At 43.8% G+C, this 21,749-nt stretch overlaps 1 protein-coding gene across 11 annotated transcripts in view; it reads left to right on the top strand.

Annotated features, from left to right (window-relative positions):
• Positions 1-21,749, top strand: part of PSD3 (pleckstrin and Sec7 domain containing 3) — a 114,253-nt gene that overhangs the window by 63,785 nt on the left and 28,719 nt on the right. For 7 of the 11 annotated variants that reach the window (XM_065045651.1, XM_065045652.1, XM_065045653.1 and 4 more), the window contains 2 exons: positions 10,012-10,055; positions 20,590-20,783. In XM_065045651.1, the coding sequence (XP_064901723.1) occupies positions 10,012-10,055; positions 20,590-20,783 (238 nt within the window). Of the gene's footprint in view, positions 1-1,203; positions 1,571-10,011; positions 10,056-20,589; positions 20,784-21,749 lie in introns of those variants that run through there. The other 4 variants (XR_010468889.1, XM_065045656.1, XM_065045657.1 and 1 more) reach the window with 4 other exon arrangements.

The following is a 21,749-nucleotide window of genomic DNA, read 5'->3' as shown; positions in this document are numbered from 1 at the left end:
TAGGGCAGGTTGCCGAACATGGTGTTAGCCCATGGTGAGATCCCCGTGCCACACAGTCTTTCACCTCCTTGTGCTCCCTTAGCACAAGCTATTTGCCTCCTCTGAGTTGGGGATGATGTCCCCTTCATCGACTTCTGCCTTGGCACTTGCACAAGCTGCTCCACCTGCCCCGGTGTGTGCCCACAGCTGCCATGACCCCATGCTGAGCAGAGCTGAGATATCTCTCTCTCTCATGGAGCAGGTTGCCATGGCAATGCACAGTCTGCTGCGCTCTGGGTCTCCAGGAGCCAGAAATGACGGTGCTTTTGCAACATTGAGGTAAACAGCTCCCTTTTCCCTCATATAACGTATCCACCCCTTGTAAGAGCCTGGCTGCCCTTGGCACTGGCCACCCTTCACCCCATGCATGGGGGAGGGCGGTTCCAGGCACTGGGAGCATGTCTGACCCATGAGGAAGAGCTCCCGTGAGTTGGAGCGGTGCCTCCTGCCTGCGTGGGCATGGCAGTGGCCCTCCTGTCACTGGGCGGTGTGAGTTTCACTTCAGGGGAGGAACAAGGTGCTGCTGGCGGGGCCAGCTGCCAGGGCATGTGGCTTGCTCGTGGAGAGCCTGACCACAGCCCTCCTGGGTGCCAAAGCCACAGATGGGTCCCCAGCTGTGTGCTCACTGGTCATCTTGGGAAAGTAATCTCTCTTCCCCTAAGCCCCTCTTTGAGTGTGAAAGTGTGAAAGTCTTGGTATCCTTTGCCCTGGAAAGGCACCCCGAGGACTCTGGCTAATGAGTGCAAATGCTTAGAGTTGTGCAAGTTTGCTGGGGCATCTCTCTGGGGCTTGCTAGGTCTTTGTTCTGGTGCTGTGGGCTTTCACTCGTTTCTCCAGTGCTTTGGGAATCCATCGGTATTTCTCACATCCAGAAGTGTGTAGCTGGCAGGTGATTGAAGACTCTTTTTACAGTGTCCTTTGTTATTGCAGGCAGTAATGAGCATGGCAGGCTGTTGCAGGCAGGGAAGTGTGGCTGTGTGAACTGAAAATGAATCTCTTGCTTGATCTGCTGGCATTTGTTCCAGCATCTTTCTCTCCACCTCTCTCTCTCTCTCTGTTGATGTGTGTATGAAGGGGGAGTTGATGCTGGAGAGGGGAGTGGAGCAGGGGAGGAGTTTCTATCAGCCTGTTCTTTTTTTTTCTTTTCCTTTTTTTTCACCCTGTCCGGTGACGTGAGCAATGCCTGGAACAATCAGGCTGGCTTGAAACAGTGTGCCTGAAGATGCTGGAGAAAACAGCCTAGTGCGCTTTAAGCAAACACTGATTGCTTGAGCCTGGGCTCTCCAGACACAACCTTTTCCAATTCCTCTGCAGGGGATTGGGAAGTGCCCTTAGCTTTCTTCTTCCCCATCCCATACACTCACTTTTGGAAATGATTGGAGTTAACAGTGTTCAGAGCACCAGCAAAGTCCGGGTGAGAGCCACAGGTTCGGTGAAGTACTCCCGAGAAGAATCTCTCTGGCGGCAGTCCCATCGGTCAAAATCTATGAAAATCTCCAACTCCTCTGAGTTTTCTACTAAAGAAAGCAAGGTAAATAACCGAGTATTCATTGTGTTTCTCTTGGATAGGAGTGAAGGTGGTGGTGTTGAAAAGGTTATGCTCTGCAGGAATTAAGGGCTCTGGATGGTCTGCAGTGATCCCACAATTGCTGTCAGGTCAGAAAAAGATCTCTGGGTTTGAGGACAGACTTGAAGGTGAAAAAGGTCTGGTGTGCAATAGTGATTGAGTCTTGTCACTAAGCTTGGTGCAATAGGAAACAGTGAAAACTTGCTAGTGAGAATGCTAATTGGAGCTCTGCTCTCCGTAAAGGTGCTGGAGTTGGCAAGTGATGTCCTTGGGATTGTCTGTTTCATGGGAATTATTTTCTATAGAAAATTTTTTTTTGCTTCTTTTCTGCAGTTCTGTGGTTTAGTAGATGTGGATGCTAGGTAAACATTGTCTTGCATGCATAATTAAATATTGCTGTCAAGTATTTATTGGGAAGGCATGAACTGTGTGTTTATAGGAATATTTTAGTGTATTGTAGCGGTTGGTAGCATAGGCTATGGCCAGCTGCTACAGTGGCTGTGTGCAGCATCTTTTCTTCCAGCCCAGCTGATCGGTTCCTAGGTAAACAACCCCCCCTCCATGCAGTATCTCTTTCCTCATTCCTCACTCCTGTTCAATAACTGAGAGGCACCTGGGAACCCGTGGCAAGACCTTTAATAGCTGTCTCCCTCCCAAAGGTACTCTGTGTCTCCAAGGACTGGGTGAACTTTACGCAGTGACCAAATATGCCTGGAATTTCATTCCTGCTGCACAGTGATTCTGCCATGGGATTAGGAGATGTAACCATTTGCAAAGGTGTGTTGAATGAGGCTAAAATATTTCAAAGTGTCAGCCACAGGCATTTAACCTTGTCTTGTGGCTGTGTGAATGCAAACAAGCAGACACATGCGTGGATGTTCCTGTACTGTTCCTTCCCTAAATCTCATTTATCCTGGGAGACCTGCTGTGGTGAAAGATCCTAATGCTGCAGAGTAGTTCCTAGTAGTTCCTGTCTCATAGATTACAGATTGTATGTTATTTCAGGGCCTCAGCTGCAGAGCTTTAATCACAGAGTAATGCAAATAGAAATAAATGTATTATTTTATTCTTGCCTTATTGACCATAACTAAGAAATACTGTACAGCTAAGGTTATTGCAAGGCAATAGCATGACCACTGTTCTCGAGCTGTTGCTGATGCAGTATCTGCTACTCCAGCAAACGCCAAAGTAAAAGGTGTCTTGCAGGTACTCTGGAATCCTGCTCTTGTGATCACTTTCACCCTAGGTGTGGAGGATTTATGTATGGAAAGACTCTGAATACGTTGGAAAGTCGGGTCTTTTGATATGGGGTGCATTGCTTAATCTCTCTACCTCTGTCCCCTCTCCAGGCTTTGTGTCCACGGTGTAATGTCCTCAGTGCAGGGACTTTCTCCCAGGGATGGTGTCTGACACAGTTAGTTAGCTACTGCAGTAATGAATGCACTGTGTTCATCCCTCTGTGGGATTCACATTTCAGCCTCCTGAGTGCTGTAGGTTGTTACGTGAGAGATAGATACCCACTTCTTCTCCTGGCTAGCTCAGTGAGTTGGCCCTATTCTTTCCACATGTCTGTTCCCCCTTTTGCTTTTTGTCTGCCCATCCTATTTTGCTGATTGTATTTGTCACTGATTTAGAGAACTGATTTATATTTGAGCTTTAGGTCTTCTGTACTGTTGTGTTGGTGGAAGGGACCCGGAAGTAGTTGCCAATGTGTAGTGTAGCAAAAGAGGTCTTTTTATCACTGTAAGTCTGTGTGTGTGCTTATACATCACCTCTCACGAAATGTCTTCAATTCTAGTCTGGGCGTTCTGAACAGTGGTGTTGTGTAGATCCCCTCAGTCTCAAGTAGGGCTTGTTTTATAGACTTGTCCTCTTCCATATTTCTGTGGGTGTGTTTCCACCTTTGTGTTTGGACTGCCTTGTATATTGTCTGCTCCCCATACAAAGTAATTGCAATGCTCAAGACCTGTTTCTGTGACTGCTTCAGCTGACTTAGGGCAGGAGACAGATTTAACCCATTCGTGGCTCAGAAATGTACTTTGCACTTAATGTGACTTGGCCTACTTTGCTGAGCTAGAGAGTATTATATACCCCCATGCTCTAGAGAGTATGAACAACACACCAACATGCATACGAGGTCTGCTTGCTGGCAGCATCAAAGAAGCTGCCCAAGGACCTGTCTTCTTGAAAAACATCAGATAGTGCTTCTGTGCAGACCTATACACATATGCACCTGTATGTACACAGGCTTCACCAGGTGATGCATCCCAGGTGTGTATTACAGGCAGGTATCACAGCCTTAGGCTAGCAGGAGAACCTGTGAAAAGGATACTGTGAATTGTTGTACCGTTGTTCTCTGGAGAGTAGGCTCAAACTTAGGCTGCATGCAAGGTGAGTCAGAGGACTTTAGGGTTGTCTGTGTGACTCGGCGTGGTCAGCAGTGTCTCCTTTTGACAACTGTTTTCCTGCAGCTGTGGACTGAGCTCCACAGTGCCCATACCTGTCCTGCCTGCAGGTGCACAGGGCCAATAAAACAATTCCTGAAATAGGCTGTGTGGGTGCTCCACTGTCAAGAAACACTTCACTAGCCTTTCCTCTGTTCACCTGTATGCTGCACTGAATGCAGCTATCACCAATAGCACTGATGAAACACCCCAGCAAGTACAGAACAAATCTTATCAAGCAAACCGCATGTATCAGTTTTAAGGAGGATGCATTTCTTCTGTGGCATTAATTTGTTGGCTCTCAGGAGCCCCAGCTAACCATTCTTTTCTGTTTCATGATGATATATCTGGCACAATCTTTTTTCTTTCTTCCCCTCCCCCCTTCTCCATACAAACCAGATTTTTAATAGAGGAGTTTCTCTTAGAAATGTTCTCCTCCAGTTGGTGACGCACTTGAAATTCCCTGGGTGAAATGATCTCCTTTCCTTCCCCCTAAAACGTTCCTATCAACCCTATCTCCACCCACACCAAAACAACATTCATCGGATCCATATGCTGCTGAACAGCTCTGTGCTGTTTTATGAATAATGTATGCTGGCTTGTTAGAATAACATTTGTTGTACAAACCAGTGGAATTTGAAATTGAAAGTGATATTAGCAGATATGCCATGCCACTAACCCATGAGCTTCTTGGGGTAGTACCCTGGCATCCTTGCTGCATCCTTGTCAGAAGGGGCAAAATGTGTGTGACATCAGGGGCTTGCCTGTTTTGAGACTGTCAAAGAGCTACAGGCACCCAGTGATCAGAGCCCTCATCCTGGCCTCAGCAGGTGTTACGGATCCTGTGCATAAGGACCGGAAAAAATTTCAAGATCTGGATTTTGGGGGAGGGTGGCAAATAGGAGATGGTGAAATAGTGTGTATCTGCATGAAAGCAAGAGTTCTTGGGGAGGGTCAACCTTCAGGTAATCACCTAAAAAGCAAACCAGCAGTGGTGTGTCACACCCCATCTAAACCTGACAGAAGGCAAAGACACAGAGACATACCCTGCTCCAAAGAATGGACGCATTAACACCTGTTGGAACTGCGTGCCAACACCTGCGATGTCTGGTATCTGTTTCCTCTGTAACCTGTTTTATTTTTGTAAGATTCTGCTGTTTTTGTTGTTTTTCCTACTAATAAACCACATATGGTGGGAGCTCAGGCTGATTCCTGTCTGACTGCTGTGGGCCCAAAGGCAGAGCTGGTGGGCCAGTGCTGAGTGACTGGGAGAGATGCTGAACTTCTGACCAAATACTTCTGACTGCAATGGCTGAGCATGTCTGTGCCCAGAGATGTGACTGGGGCTTCCTTTGCTGCCTGGGATGGACTGTGCTGCTACCAACTGGAGGTGAAGAAGAAATGTTCTCAGGCAGGGCTTACTTTGACAGTGGCTGCAGGAATGTGGGTCAGAGATCACAAATGCATCCCTGTCCTGGGGCCTGCAGAAGCCACCCGGGGTGTCTCCTGTGATGGTCAGATGGTCCTTTCCCTAATGATGACTTCAGAAATGGGGCTGGAACTGGGTGTGAGCAGAGAGCCTGGGAAATAAAAACCCGAGAAGACAGTCTGGGTCATCCCTGCTAGCTCTCTGAGCTCAGTTTTGATTTTCCCTGTTTAGCTGTTCCTGACAGGCGTTTCTGGCTCCTTCTCCTTTGTGCATAGGGCAGGTGTAAGAAATACCTGTGGTAGATTTCTTTCCCTCCTGGCAGGCTTTTATGTTGCCTTTCGAGGGAGGGTCTTGCACAGTGCCTTGGGACCTCTTCAGCATCTTGCATCCTGCTGGCCAGGCTTTGGGACCCTGTGCCCACTTGTTACCTAGAGGATTTACAGAGATGAGTATCAAGGTAGTTCGTTATGTCTTTGTTCCTGTGTGCACACCTGGTTTTGCCTTTTGTTCACTGCTTCTGCATGCAGCGGCTGACTCAGAGCATTGTCGGCAGGTGCCTAGAGCAGCCCATTTAAATCAGTCCAATGGTTCATGCATGTGACAAAGTTTTGAGGGAGGTGAGGATAGTTAGTGACCTTTATTTCTTGGCAGCTTTGTAAAATAAACAGGAGTTTTTGGAAGCTCTCCCTGCATAGTCTCTATTCTCTTCTCAATTGGAATAAAAGTACCAGCTGGTGCGAACTTATAAAATCTGGATTTCTAGTTGACCTATCTGCTTACTAAAGGGAAAATGGGGATGGAATTCAGCAGCTTCTTACAGAGTTACAGGCTTCCACTTAAAAATGGAAGAGTAAGTTTCTTGCCTAGTTTGTGAAAAAATACAAACAAATCCCACTAACACATAACAAATTGCATTGTTTTTTTTACGCTGCAGTTTGCTAAGGGTCAAGTTGGAGCTGTAGGAAGCAACATTGAAGTTAAAATAAAGAAGGTGTCTAGGATGTAGCTTTCTGTTTTATGCAGCAGTTTATTTCTTTTATTCTCCCTTCAAAACTGCATCTGTTTCCCCAGGGAGCTTAGAGCAGTGCTGGGCCTCAGGCATGGTGGACCCAGAGATCAGCAGTTCTCAGAAAGGGGAAAGCCGTAGGGAGTAGGTTTTTGTAGTCTGGGTAACAGAGCTTAAGAGTTGAAGCAGTGAAGTCGGACTCTGCTGAGTAGTCCATTGCTGGGACTTTGGATCCTGCCTGCAATAGCCTTGGGTGCCAAAAGAGATAGAAAGTCTCTCCCCTTTCCAAAAGGTATTGGTCCATTTTGGAAGATGAGACCCATACAATATTCATTCTGGCATTCCCTGCTGTTGTCCAGCCTCCAGTTTTCTGGCTTAGAAAGCAAATCTGCCAAGCACTTCCCAGGCTAGCAGGTAAGAAGCCATGACTGTTGTCAGACTATAAGAGAGCTTTTTGAGTTGTTGTTGTTGTTGTGTTTTCTTTTTTTTTTTTTTTCCAGAGAGGAAGCATGAGTTAGTAAAACCTGTACTTGCAGCTAGTTAAGTACAGTGAAAGCCATGTCACCACCATAATCTCTGATCAGCCTTGTTGCAATTTAGTTAAGCATTTAAGTGCTTGTCTACAAGTTTGTTTGATTTAATCATACTCTGGAGAAATGTCTGCTGAAAAGAGCTGCTATCTGAATCAGGGCCTTGGGAAAAAGCCATGAAATAAATGATAGAGCAGGTTCTGGGCTGTACATGTCTGCTACTGGTTGCAAAACATGGGAGTATGAAATTTTTTTTCTCCAAATCATGCAAGAGCCCAGCAGCCATCAGGAAAATGTTAAAGCGTAAATTGTTTTGGAGGCGGAACATAAAGCAGCTCTAACAGGCTGGTGAGTCTGGCAGTGAGTGTGCAGCTGTCCCTGCCAGAGAGGTGGGTTTGGGGGGCAGGCAGGAGAACTCGTGTATTTCAATCCCTTGAGAGGTCTGGTCGCTGAGTTTTCACTGAATATGCTCGGCAGACACACAGAACATGCCTTATGTACAGCTGTCCGGGCTGTGGATCCTCTCTATGGTTTTCTTTCATTTTTGTAAACAGCAGAGATGTTCTGAGAGGCTGTATTAGATGCTCTATGGGGGACACAGTGTCCTTCCTCTGATGTGTGCCATATGACTGTTAACTCCCTAAAGAAGAAAGATGGAGTCTGGCTCATTAGTAAAGATCAGGACAAAAATCGTCACTTTCCACAAGGCAAAAGCCTGGGGCATTTGTTGTTCCCACACCAATCTGGAGTGCTGTTTTCGTATGTCCTGCTCTTTGGCTGTAGTGATCTCATGAATCTTCCTTAGCAGCACAGTCCTATAAAAAACAGTACTGTACAGGCCAGGTATTCATTTTTCAGAGGTTGTGACCCAATTTTGTAGGCATTTGGGTGAGAGAACAGCAAAAGCATTTCTGATGCCCCAGGCCAGGTTTTTGCTGCATTTCAAAAGCTCATCCAACCAGCTGGGGAAAAAAAATACTGCTTCTGAAAAAATGGGGAGGCAACTGGTGAAAAAAATGCAGCCTCTTCATCATATATTTGGAAGTAGTTGTCTGGCTCAACATGGAAGATAATATTTTAACAGTAGGAAGAAAAGGACAAGTCAAAGAATAAGAGGGGAACTTAGGTCAAATCGTTAGAAACATAGTGTCTTCTAATGGAAAATATTGGTTATTCCCAGGGAATCAGTGTCAGCATCAGCTTGTGCAGAAATTGGAGGTGCATATGATTCTGCTGGACTGCTGGCTGCATGGTAGAAGAAATGTTAGTCCGTTCTTTGCTTTCTTCCTGCAGGGTGGTCTTAAAATCTCTTGATAGCTCTCACCTGAAAGTTAAGTGAAATGCCTGCAAACTGACAGTAATACAGTTTCTTTCACCTTTGCTGCCTTGCATGTGGATCAGAACTCCATGTACAAGTTTGGAGAAGATGAGGTATAGTGAAATAGACAGTGAAAACTCCAGAGTTGGAAATATTTCATCATATTGCTGTGAGGAGCACAGCAAAGCTCTGTTACTGGTGTGGACCTCTGTCTTCTAGCTTAGTATAAGCAGGGTGTAAGATGGTTCTTCCTGATGGTCCTATGTTTTCTATTGCTCTGAGAAACCTACTGTTATGGTACACCGTGACTAAAAGTTGCTGCATGTGTAGTGTCAGCGTGAGGTAAATTGTACCAGTATGTTTGACCTGCTTGTGCATGGTTCAGTTCAGCCAGAATTTCACAGAGCTGAGTATTAAGCATCTTCAAATAGAACATGCAAGATTCAGAAAGGAGCCAGTGGATCACAGGATGAGCAGTGGGATGTGCTCATGGGATTCTCATTGCAAGTTTGGCCGTGGCATAGGCACAAGATTAGTCTTAACTCTTCAGTTTTCAGAATTATTTTTGGTTTTGGGTCAGAGCTAGGGCTATTTAAATGCTAATGTTTCTGTTAAGCATGTCATAGCAATTATAGTATGTGATTTTCAGGCTTGTTCATACTTGATGTGCTACTTTTTGGTAATCGTGTGCATCAACAGTTCTACACGTTAACATATTTTGAGGCTGTGTAGGAGTTATGTGCCAGAGGGAGTAAATCTAGCTATGTATATAAGGTAAATTACAAATATGGATTATAAGTGTGAGAATCAGGGACATTCCATACCAAAATACTTCACTTGAGTCAAGTGGCCTATTTGAAGAACACCATTAGCTTGTAGTAATAGCAGGCATTTATCCATTGTATGCATCAGCTACTGGAGGGTTGAAATCAGACACGCTTATCCAAGTAGTGTACCTACTCCCTTTCATAAGAAATCCGTCCTAACTGTCTGATACACACCCAAGCTTAAGTCAACCTCCAGACCCTTTTCTTTGCAGGCTGGTATCAACAACAGAATTGTGACCTTTGGTGTCAAACCTGCTGGCGTCTTTCTTGTGAACTGAAAGAAGTAATGATGTTAGGAAGCAGCAGTTGAATACATTGCTCTTCAAGCAGAAAGCTGCTTATCATTTGTTTTCTGTTTTGCACTTGGAATGGAACATATTTATGTTTGGGTCTGAGAGTGGGAAAGCATTCAGGTGTCTATGAGGCTCAGGGGCTTTGGATAGCTGTTCTGGTGTAGTTTTAAAGGTAAGCTCATATGGCCCTGTTAAACTCAGTGACAAAAAAAATCTCACTGACTGTCAGGAATTAAATTGGACCTTGAATTTCAAGGCTGTAATCTTGTGTCTTTTGCAGACTTAACAGTGTTATTTAAAAGAAATAAGATAAAAACAAACCACAAAACCCAAAAACCTGCTTGAGAAAATGACTGTAATCTCAAACACTGCATTCCAATGTTTTTTTCTTCGATGAAATTTCTGCTGAAGGCTTTCGTGTTACCATGAGCAGATACAGTACTTCCTTGATCAGAGACAGCTCACTTGCTAGTATTGGTTAGGTGGTTTTCCTCAGCATATATATTATGTGTAGCAGGGGTCAAACAATAAACCCATCTCATTTCTCTCCCTTTGCAGGCCCTCTACAATTCAATCAAGAATGAGAAGCTGGAATGGGCAGTGTAAGTATACTGTGTAGGAATTAGGAGTTTAGAAATTGTACCTGTGTAGTAATCTGTTTATTGGTCCTATGTCACCGTCTGAGCAGGCTCCAAAGCCTGTAGAAGACAGCCAGTGTACATAACGAGTTTGCTTTTCTGTTAATGAATGACCTGGCAATACTGCCTCATCTGTTTCTCCAGCAAGGGGAGTTGTTAATGATAGGAGCCAACTGCATTTGTAAGGAAAGAGGGCGTTTCATTTAGTAGGAAACTTCAGTCTGAAAAGAGAGAAATTAAATCCTCTGTTGTTCTATGACTGCATAAATAAAACAAAAGTTGACTTCTCCCTGTATCTTTCAGTACATTATGTCAGCAGCACTGAATAGAAACACAAGTCTTGGATTGAGTTTCCTGCTGTTGGTTTATTGTCTTGGTTTGTCCCCTGACAAACTGTGGATAGCTTGACAACAACCTAATATGAAAGATGATAAATTGGACAAAGTACGATATTCCCCCATCCTTAGCTGCTTTCAACAGGCTAACACTTGTTAACTGCAGAGATACTGCAGACAAGAAGGAGCTTCAGTTTCTGATCATATTAAATTGACATTTCTTTGTGGTTAGGTTTCATGTTGCCTAGATATGCCAGCAAAGAGTAGAAGGGTCTGCTTTATATTTTGACACTTGTAAAACAGTGGATTTTGATGTAAAATAAATGAGTGATGTCTTTTGTCTGTTTTGGCTGTACAAGATGTTTACCTGCCTGGATTTACATTTCTGAAACTTCCCCTTCTTGAGAACAGTGCATATCTGGGATGCATGCACCTGCACCTTTTGTTCTAGAAGTCCTAACAACTGCCATAGGTCTTGCAGGCCCATTGACTTCTGATCTCCCTTGTTTTAAGTTCATCATCTGCAAATTAATTTCTTGTCAGGGTGTGCAACCTCACAAGGGCTGCTGGTCCCAACTGAGATTGCAGCCCCTGTCCAGAAATGTGTTAGATAATGTCAGGGTAGTGAGGAAGGTGTGCTGCTAAAGGTCGTGACCAAGAAGTGCCATCTCTGATGACCCTCATAAAAAGCACGGTGGGAGACTGTGTCTTGGACCTGGACTATGCTGTGTGAGTCGTACATTGTCCTGTCCCACCAGGTGGGATTAGAGGTGAGTTAACTCTGAATGCGACATGTGCCATGTCTCACCAGGTGAGATCATGTGTGAGTTAACTCTGAGTATTTCTGCGCAGTAATGCAAAGTGAATGACAGACAATCACTCCAAAGGTCCAATTCAATTATGAATTTACTAAAAGCACTTGGTGGAATACAAATTACAGTGTTTAGTGACTTGGCAAAAGTATGTTATTGTATCACAAAACTTAACAAGACTTTAGCAGCAGAACTTAGGATGCTATTACATTTATATGGCCAAGAAGAAGGAAAAGACAGAGAGACAAGGAAAACTGAGATATCAGAGAGAGAGTAAGGTATCACCGCTTCACAGCGGTGTCGATCCTGTGACATCTTCTGCAGGGGGGTGGACTTGTTGAAGATTTCAGTACACACCACTGCCTCATGTCATGCGTGACATTGTTTTATAATCCAGTGTATTTGCATGTGAGATAGGAGAGGGGGGTTTGTCTCTTCCCTCGGTTTGTTCTTCATGCTAATTAGAAAGACTCTTCTGGAAGTGGGTCTGGGGTCTTCAGACTAGGGGAAGGTTCACAGTACTGACCAGAAGTGAGTTGTTTTGCCCATAAGGGGTAGCTGTTGGTTTGTGTTTCTTCCGGTTGTTGGTTGTCTGACAGATGGTTCATCTCTATCATGCCAGTTAGGCCTTGAGGCTTTCACAGCAACACTTTTAATGCCACAAAATCTTGGGAAAGAAAAGACAGGGTGTCTGCCTCCACAGCCATCTATCTTTTCTGCCCAAAGTATCAAAGACTAGATGTTTAAGGCATAACTTCATTCTTTGTTTTAATTGGGATGGGGGAAGTGCTTCAAGGTTGTCACCTAAGTATCACAACACCAGAGCTGTTTGCAAGACAGTCTCTCACAGGTACTTTAGAGACAGCAGAATCAATTCTGTAACTTTCTCAATGTCAGAATTTTCTTCTAGCTCTTGCCAAGAGACCACACCATATCTAATACACTTGGGCAGCCTCCAGGTGGGAACTGGCTCCTGCCCAGCTCTGCTGCCATGAGCTTTAGTCAAGGTGATTTATGAGTTAGCTTGTTCCTGTATAGGTAGTAGCTGTTTTGGCGTTTCCTCAGTCCAGTCCATGTCCTTTGTTAATGAATTGTTTGGGGGAAAATTGCAAGCAGGCTGGGAGAGGGAGAAATCAGAATCCTCCTTAAATAAGGTTTTGGTATGTGGGTGTAAAGCCACTTTCTCCCAGCAGAATTCTCAAAGTGGCCAATTGTCCATTCCAATCTGAAACTCAGACAGATAGCTGAGAATGATGTTACAATTATGCTAAGAAACAAAGCTCATTCTAGGCATAGACAAAGAAGTTGTGCCTTTAGCTGTAGGGCTGAGAGCGCTGTCATAAAGAGGGAGTGTGGAGGTGTCTCTCCTTACTTTTACAGAGGTGTGTGGTTCACGTAAACTAATTGAGGAGCCCTGGGACTGCCTGAGCTAGAGTGAGGAGGCACTTTCTTACTCTGCTGTTGTGATCTGCAGAGAAAGGTGGATAGGAAGGAGACATGGTTGATTTTGTGGTGATGGGACTGAGGAAGATCGTATCTCCTTTCCAAGGAGCATCGCTTTGCTTCCCTGATGCAGTTGGCAGGGGAAGAAGTGGGATGTAAGGCAAAGGTGGAAAATGGGCTGCAAAACCCAACATAAGCTCCCTCACGGAGCTGTCATGTTGAAGGAATGCCTTTCCTCTAGCCAGAATCCCTTTGGGGATCTGAGACTCTCTCTTATGGGCTAAGCAACAGTTCAAGAGCTGCTCTGGCAGTACATTATTTAGCTATTAATGGCTGGCAATAAGTCCATAGGCAGGGGAGGATAACAGCAAAGCATAGGATGGAGAAGACTGCTACATGATCTTTATCTTACTAGTTGTGAGCTAGGTGTGTCATCATTCTAAAAGGTTTGCTCTCCATTTCCCATGGAACTACAGGCTGATCCAAAACCCACAGAAAGAAAAGACTACCATTGACTCAAATTTTGTAGTCAAGAGAAGTGGTACCTTGGTCAGCAGATGTGCTCTGGAGACTTTCAGTAGGAATATTCATTTATCATTTGTCAAAAAGAGAAGCATGAGTACAGCTCTGGAAGAGAGAATTGCATTAAAGTTGTTTTTCTGGAGTAGTTCCAGATTCAAGTTCTCCAAAAGGTTAAAAGTGAATCACATACTATGATCTGTAAAATAAACAGATCTGGCCTGGAATTTACACTGAACTGGTGAATGTGGGATCCTGAATGCGTACTCCTGCTCCACACTGTACACACCAATTTTTTTCATTACTTTTCACAGTAGAACTGCCAGAAAACTTTATGCCATTTACTTGGATTGCCATTTCCTCAGATTGCCATTTCCTCTTGCTTGCCCTCTTGTTCAGTGTCCTGGAAGAAAGGAGAAAAGCAATATGGGAAAGCTAACCACCAGAAATAAGATTATTGTATCTTTTGTCCCATTCCATATTTCCTCTCCACTGCTTACAGTTCTAGATCTCTCCTGTTTGTTAGATTGTGGTTCATTTCTTTGAGCAGCAAGTGAAACACTAAGCAGTGACCAAACCTCACTGAAGTCTTTGCCAGAAGTTCCTGCTGACTGCACTGGAGCCATGTACTGTTAGTCCAGTGCATTCTGTTTTCAGTGTGCTGAGGTCACAGGAACCACCCCAAGAGTGCACATAGTCCTAATAATTGTGTCATAATTTTTTGTGCTGCTTAAATTTCCCTGAAAGACTTGATATTTCCATGAGATTTTTCATACTCAAATGATAAACTCTTGTTTTTAAACCCTGACATCACCTGTAACATGAATGAAATTCAAGATCCTGTGAAAATGAGTGGTGAGATTAAAAGAGTTGGTTTTATTTAGTGGGAAAAGGTAGCACTGAGGACAGGGACCTGAGTGTATTTTTTAGAGTGTGTAAAGGCTGTCACAGAGGACATAGGTGTCAGTTATTCTTCACACCCCTTGTGGATTGTGTTTGAAACAAGGGAAGTTTGGGTTCAACATTCAAAAAGCTTTCTAGCAATAAATCTTTTCAACCATGTCATATGGTTGCCTGCATGAGCTATGGAAGTGCTTTCACTGGAAATTTTTGTGACCTGGTTATTCTGTCCAGAATGAGTTAAGGAGAGTGGGTCCAGCCTTACAGGTAAAGAGGTGGATTAGCCGAACCCTTGATATCCCTTCAGTCATGTTGTCTATAACATTATGGCCCAGGTTTTGTAGCTGTTTCTAATACTTGGGCTTTTGCACTGATTATCATCAGATTTAAGCTGAAGAAGAAAAATTAATATGATTTCAAACGCACCAGAGCTAGATATATTTTGTTTGCATGATGTCTACATGGAAAAGTGGTGAACATTATTGTTCTCCATTGTTTGTAATATTTTGTCTATTGCCTGTTAAAGGTGACAACAATAATAAAATCATCATCTTAAAATAGGCTGAATGGTGATCTAAAATTTAACGTGTGAAATCTCAAAGTGCTGCTTAAAAAATTACAAAAACACAAATGGCTGCTTTAGAGCCGGTTGTATCCTTGAAGCTTTGACTCAGCAGGACAGTGTGGTTTTCAGGAGAATCACCTGGGTTTTTGACTAGCTGATGATAGTTTTCATTCCAGAGAAGTTTAGGCATAGACATGGTGTGTTCTTTGTTGTTTTTCTGCACTGCACTGAAAAATCATCTCCTTGCAGCCAATCCAAAATAGGTCATTGAGACAGTGATGGTGAGAAAGGGCCGCTGCCAAATCCTTTCTGTGTTTCCTGAGGCATACTGTGACGGGGAGACCACGGTGGTTATAAAGACATCTGCGCTGAAGCTCACCTTTTTCTAGGTCAAACAGAAATCTCTCCCTGTTGTAATTAACTCTTTGTCTCCCAAGATGCAGGATATTTCCTGTTTGAAACTTCATTATTGGTTTTAGAGAGGGGTCAGGCAGTAATCACCTGGCTTTCCTTTCTTTTCTCCTCCATTTGGGAAAGATGCCAAAACTTTTCTCCACTGGTTTCTCAAGTCAATTTTCTAATAAAGATGCTATCAATTCCACAGATTCGTATAATTGTATGTTACAAATCTGAATATTTTTTTAATTCCAGTTCCAATTGATAAACCCAGTCTTTTGCCCTGTCATGCAAATTTTCTAGTTGAAAAAATGCAGAGATGAAGCAGACTTTTTAAAATGAAGGCCCTGACCCTATCTTTCCAGCTTAGTGACTTCAAAGTTTTTTAAGGCAGAGCCTCAAATCAGACCACAGAACATACAGAAATGTTTTTGTTACTGAGGGAACAGAATGGTGGTGTTTTTTTTGGTTTTTGGTTGTTGTTATTGGTTGGTTGTTTTTTGTTTGTTTGTTGGTTTTCCAGAAGACAAAAATGGAATTTGCTTGTATAGGATCTTTTTGGGGAGAGACAAGAATCTATTTCTTCACCAAAATGGCAACACCTACATTTTTGCATGTTTTTCAAATCTGCATGTTTAAGAATAAGAGACAAACTCTTTCTGGTTGTCAGTGGTCATTTATTTGAGAAGGAAAACGTTGCTGTTTCAATGCTGAGTCTTCAAGTGATAGAACAAGCAGATCCTAGTTTGCTGTGCTAGTTCTCATGGGCAGCTGGTGCCCTGGTTACTGCTCTGCCAGCAAGTCCTTTTCCAAAATGATAAGCTAAGGGAGGTAGAACTGAAGCTCCTTGCTTTTGGAAACCTTGCAGATATGATGTGCCGTAAGCAGAGTCTTGGAGAAGCTCTACAGATGGTAGCCTTTTCCAGTCACCAGTACCTTGCAGCGCAGACATTAGTAGGTGCTAGTTTCCATGGATGCCAAGTGAGACCTACAAGAGGTTTCACAGCTGTGAGGCCCTTACAGTCATCAGAGAGGTGTCAGCAGCAGAATCACTTCAGATCCAGGGCCAGGAATGATCTTGCTCTGCTGATCAGACTTCAAAAGATCTCTTAAGACTTCTGCAAACCATTATGATGTTTTGCTGCTGAAAGGTGTGTTGGAATCAGCGTGGGTTTTTTTTCCCTAAAGGCACAAGGGTTGTGCTATTTTGCATACCAAAGGGAAGGGGGAGGCTCTGAACCTGCCTGTGGCAAGGACCTGACCTCTGCCTGTGTGACACTAGATGCATGACTGAACATACCTGTGCGTGTATGTTCCACCTCTCACTCTTACTCTCTCATGACTGGAGGCCTTGGTGCTGGGAATGTTACAGGACTTGAATCATTTGTGAGAACCATCTGAGGATGGGGCAGTAGTTGCTCCTGTCACAGGCTAGGTTTTCAAGCAAAGGTCACTTTTCAGGTCTATATATCCAGAGGCCAGCTGAATTTGCTGCAGCTCTTCTTTCTTGCAATGTACTCTAAAGGCTGGTGAGGAGTAAGCTCATATTGTTATATCTTTGATAAAGTTTATCCAGGGCCTGTCATTTCAGCCAAGTTTGGAGGGTTATGTCAGCAGAGGCTAGTACCTGAACTGTTTTGCTACTTTGAAATTCCTTCCAGTTGTCCTGCTTTCTCCTTATGCTTCATCACCGAAGCAACATAGAGTGTTTAACAGAATCATAGAATCATTTCAATTGGAAGAGGCCCTCAAGGATCATCAAGTCCAACCATAATCTAGTTCTAGCACTAAACCATGTCACTAAGAACGTTGTCTAAACACCTTTTAAACTCCTCCATGGATGGTGACTCCACCACTTCCCTGGGCAGCCTGGTCCAATGCTTGACAACCCTTCAGTTAAGAATTTTTTCCTCATATCCAATCTAAAGCTCCCCTGGCGCAACTTGAAGCCATTTCCTCTTGTCCTGTCACTTGCCACTTTGGAAAGAGACCAACTCCATCCATGCTACAACCTCCTTTCAGGCAGATGGATATAGACAGCAATGAAGTCTCCCCTCAGCCTCCTTTTCTCCAGGCTAAACAGCCCCAGTTCCCTCAACTGCTCCTCATCAGATTTGTGCTCCAGACCCCTCACCAGTTTTGTCGCCTTCCTCTGCACTCTCTCTAGTATTTCAATGTCATTCTTACGATGAGGGGCCCAAAACTGAGTACAGGATTCAAGGTGGAGCCTCACCACTGCCAAGTACAGTGGCACAATCACTTCTCTAGTCCTGCTGGCCACACAGGCCATCACGTTCCTGATATAAATTAGGATGCTGTTGGCCTTTTTGGCCACCTGGGCACACTGCTGACTCATATTCAGCTGGCTGTTAACCAACACCCCCATGCCTTTTCTGCCAGGCAGCTTTCTAGCCACTCTTCCCTGAGCCTGTAGTGCTGCCTGGGGTTGTTGTGACCCAAGTGCAGGACCTGGCACTTGACCTTGTTGAACCTCATACAGTTGGCCTCAGCCCAATGATCCAGCCAGTCCAGATTCCTCTGTATGGCCTTCCTACCCTCCAGCAGGTCAACACTCCCACCCAATTTGGTGTCATCTGCAAACTTAATAAGGGTGCACTCAATCCCCTCATCAAGATAATTGATAAAGAGATTAAACAGAATTTGTCTCAGTACTGAGTCCTGGGGAGCACCTCTCATGACCGGCTGCCGAACTGGATCTGACTCCATTCACCACAACTCTTTGGGCCTGGCCCTCCATCCAGTTCTTTGTCCATTGAAGAGTACACCCACTCATTTAAAGAAGTGAGTCCCAAATCCCTTGGTTTTATTTCCACTGGTGTTTCATATTCAAGATCAGAAGGCGATAGAGGCTCCTTTTAGTTATGTTTTCTCAGCTGTTCATCCATTTCTCATTCCCTGTAATGAGTCCCCCTTGCCTCTCTGGTTCCGTTAATTGCATCTTACAGACCGGGTCATGCATCTTGACCTAATGTATGTTGTCCGAGCACTCAGTTGTCACAAGTGCCTGGGGCTTCTGAGTCTCAAGGATGTACATTTGCAATGACAGATTAAAGTATCAATTAAAGGTTTGTTCAGTGTTACCAGCAGCCTTGACAGCAGGTGCCATTTTGTCCATGTCTTCCCTGCCTGCATTTATCTTTTGAAGAATTCCTGTTTAATAGCTGCCCCAGAGATGCAGAGTTTGAGGGCATTGCTGGCAGCACTAGTGGTGTCCAGGATCCCCAGGACTGCTCACCACAACCCTTGTGGTTGGCTGGATAAGGGCACTGGTACATTCCCACAGAACAGTTGATCAGTATAAGATTCGTTCACGTAGCTCCAGAGGAGATAGCTTCTTCCGAAAAATAAGTGCTAAGCCATTTACTGCAGTAAGTCTCTGCTGACAAGGAGAAATCCACTGTGTCCTTGGCTGAAATCCCAGAATTCACAAGGCACTCCAATGTGACAAATTAGCCCCAGTGCTTGTGCACCATGGGAGATGTTAGTCTGGATTAGGTACCACAGACTTCTGTTGAGAGCAGGGGCATTGGACTAGATGACCCTTGAAGGTCTCTTCCAAACCAGACTGTTCTATGATTCTATGAATTTGCTCCTGGAATGGACATGCATCTAAGAAACAAGCATCACACAATGGTTTGGGCTTGCCAGCAGCTAGTAAATGTGGTAGACACAGGAAGGATGGGAACAATCAAAATTGGCAGAAATTCACACATGTTTCCAATTGGGAGCATATGTGAAGAAATCCTTATTGCTTTGACCAACAAAAAGGTTTTTGTGGATCTCTCTGTTCTGGAGTAGCTGAAAGATGCAAAGATTTCTCTCCCTTGCAGGAATTAGGTCTTCAGGTAAAAGTTTGCTTCCTCTTAGTGAGGAGACTGCAAGACAACACCAGGAAGGTATGGTGCACCACCTTGACTGTATCTCTACAACTAAATCAAATCACTGGCACCTTTGCGTGACTCTCAGTCCAGATGTTGATGTGTTACATCCATATCCATACTGATGAAAAGTCTTGTCCTCCAAAAGAAGATGCCTGCTGTCAGTCAGGGGGGTCCTTGACTGTGCTGATTCCTAAACAGTGTCTGGAAATTGGGAGTGTGCTGAGCTGAGACCATGCCAAGCACAAAGTAATATGAGGTGATCAAAGTCAATTCCTGGAAGCATTCCCTGGCACTGCTGAGTTCACTAATACAGCCTCGGTGTCTCTGGATTTGGTTTCCTGGTTGTCAAACCATTCTATTATCCTTGTATCTCCTCAGACTAAGTTGCTCCTCAGAAGACCATTTCAGCAGAGATCAGGGTAACACAGATTGTCACTCTTGCCTGCAGTTCCGGAGGACATTTCTTTGTAATGTCATTCCCATAAACAGACATGGTTGTAGTGTGCCCCAAAAGGAGCTTTTGGACTGATACGTGTCTTGCTAATCCTTGTGTGAAATGCCTTTGAATGTATGCTTGTGATTGGAAGGTCTGCCTGAGCTTGCTCTCTCTGCTGATCATCTAGGTCCAGTGAGATGCAGCAGCTTGAACTCCACCCCTGGTATTAGCCATTGTTACTCAAGTAATAATATGGGGTTTTTTTAAAATCAGATGCTGGTTTTAGGAGAAGCATTACTACCATGACTTTCCAATGACAGCCTTCATCCTCCATGACACACTTTTCCTTGAGGAGGTCTATGTGGGAACTTCAAAGGACACAGGCTGTTCTGTAATCTGACAATAACTGCGGTTTCTCCAGATACATCATCCACCCAGATTCAGTGGCTTATTGTACTCTTGTGGTGGACGCATTTTGTTTCCTAGGTTTCCTTGTCCTTTTTGCCTTCGGCTGTGATGAGCAAAAAGGCATTTATTAGTCAGGCAATGCTTGTGACTTGCTGAAATGGGCTGCATTGTTGTCCTCAAGAACTGTTGAATACATTGCCCTAATAAGAAACATTTAGAGCAGCATTTTGTTTCTAAAATACAGATAACGTAATACACCTTGTGTAGTTTTGTGTTTTTGAATTACTACTTTTGTGCTAGTCTGTGGAGGAAAATAAAGAAAAGGAGGTAGAGTTTGTTTCATATGCTAAGTTAAGGAGTAAGCCACAGTGATCTGCGGTGATCTAATTCTTTTCTTCTACATGTGAACTTATGAAGAAATTTGAGATTTTTCAGGAGAGCCCAGCAGGCAAATATTTCCTATTTTAGCACTCAAATAAGTGGAATTAAAAATGGGTGAATTTGGAGGACACAGAACAGTCTTGAAATCATGCCTTTTGAGACCATAAAAGGAAAACTCAGGCTTTTTTGAAAATCCGCCTCCTATGTCCTGTGCTGGTGAAGGAGGTGAACTGAAGCTTTGCTATAATCTGACTGTGGTTTGGTATATGTCTAGGTTTCTCTCTAAATAGGGCTTCCTTTAAAGAGAGACGTATGTTTTGATAAGGAGTGTGCAAGAATTACTGAAATGAAACTTTTCTGGTCAGTCCCTTGTTCATACTTGGTTTTCACTGCTTCTTAAGGGATGAAGAAGAGAAAAAAAAGTCTCACTCAGATGGTATGGATGAAAAGGATAATGGGAGCCAGACGAAGGCTGTCAGTCGAATTGGCAACTCAAATAACCCATTCCTGGACATTCCACATGACCCCAATGCTGCTGTGTATAAAACTGGATTTCTGGCTCGGAAAATCCATGCGGATATGGATGGAAAGAAAAGTGAGTATCTTTCACCCTTAACGTCTCATTTTCTTCTTATCTCTGTATAATGCCACTTAAAATGAGCTGCTGTGCATCTTAAGGCAAATAGTGCTGCTTCTTTAGGGGAAATTGCTGCAACAACAAACAACACAGCAATTGGATTATCACATTCTCACTATTAGGCCGAGATTTACAATGTTCAGTCCCATTTGCAGCAGCTCTAATGCTTGAACATAATGAGTGATACAGTACAGCAAAGCATTGTGAGTTTTTTGTGCTAAAATAAAATGAATCTCATGGTTTACAGAAGAGAAAACAATTTGAAGTGAATTACTGTAGCCGTTCTGTAGTAGTTTCGTAATTCTCGTTTTCATTATGTGACACTAGCTTGTTTAAAATCTCCCCTTCCTTCTGGGTCTGTCTTTAAAGAAAGGCTGTTCTTCATCTCTGCATGGAAGATGCTGTCACCATTCCCTTCCCTGCTTTCCTAGCCTTGGGTCACATACTCAGTGAAGTTCAGCAGCTTTTGGTTACAGCCAGATTGATGCCATGCAGCTCTTCCCTGCCCCTTTTTTGTAATAATCCTGCTGTGTCTGTTGCTTACTGTAATTTATCCCCTTTCCTTCTTGTCCTGCTTCCATTTGTGGTAAACTAATTATTGATGGCCTCTGATTCACCTGTGTGTGTTTTGTTGTTTGGATATCTTCAATTGCTTGTTTTCTATTGATCTTGGAAACAGCAGAGGCTACTCAGAGCATCTGTATTTTCCCTGATCATTGTTGATCAGCTACTCAGCTACACTGTTGGGTTGAATCCTGAACGCAAAGTCTGACTTTGTGATGGGTTTCCAGTAACTGCAACTCTCTCCTGGCTGGGCTAAGCTCTTTAGTATTTGCATGTTTTGCTAGTATATTTGAGAAAGTACAACTGGAGGTTGGTGTTTTCAAGCTGAAGGCTGACAGCCGGACAACTAAATGCAAAGAG

This window comes from Columba livia, chromosome Z, assembly GCF_036013475.1.
Source record: "Columba livia isolate bColLiv1 breed racing homer chromosome Z, bColLiv1.pat.W.v2, whole genome shotgun sequence".
Classification (NCBI taxonomy): Eukaryota; Metazoa; Chordata; class Aves; order Columbiformes; family Columbidae; genus Columba; species Columba livia.
The sequence above is the reverse complement of the archived record's forward strand: the minus strand, read 5'-3'. Positions and strand labels throughout refer to the sequence as shown.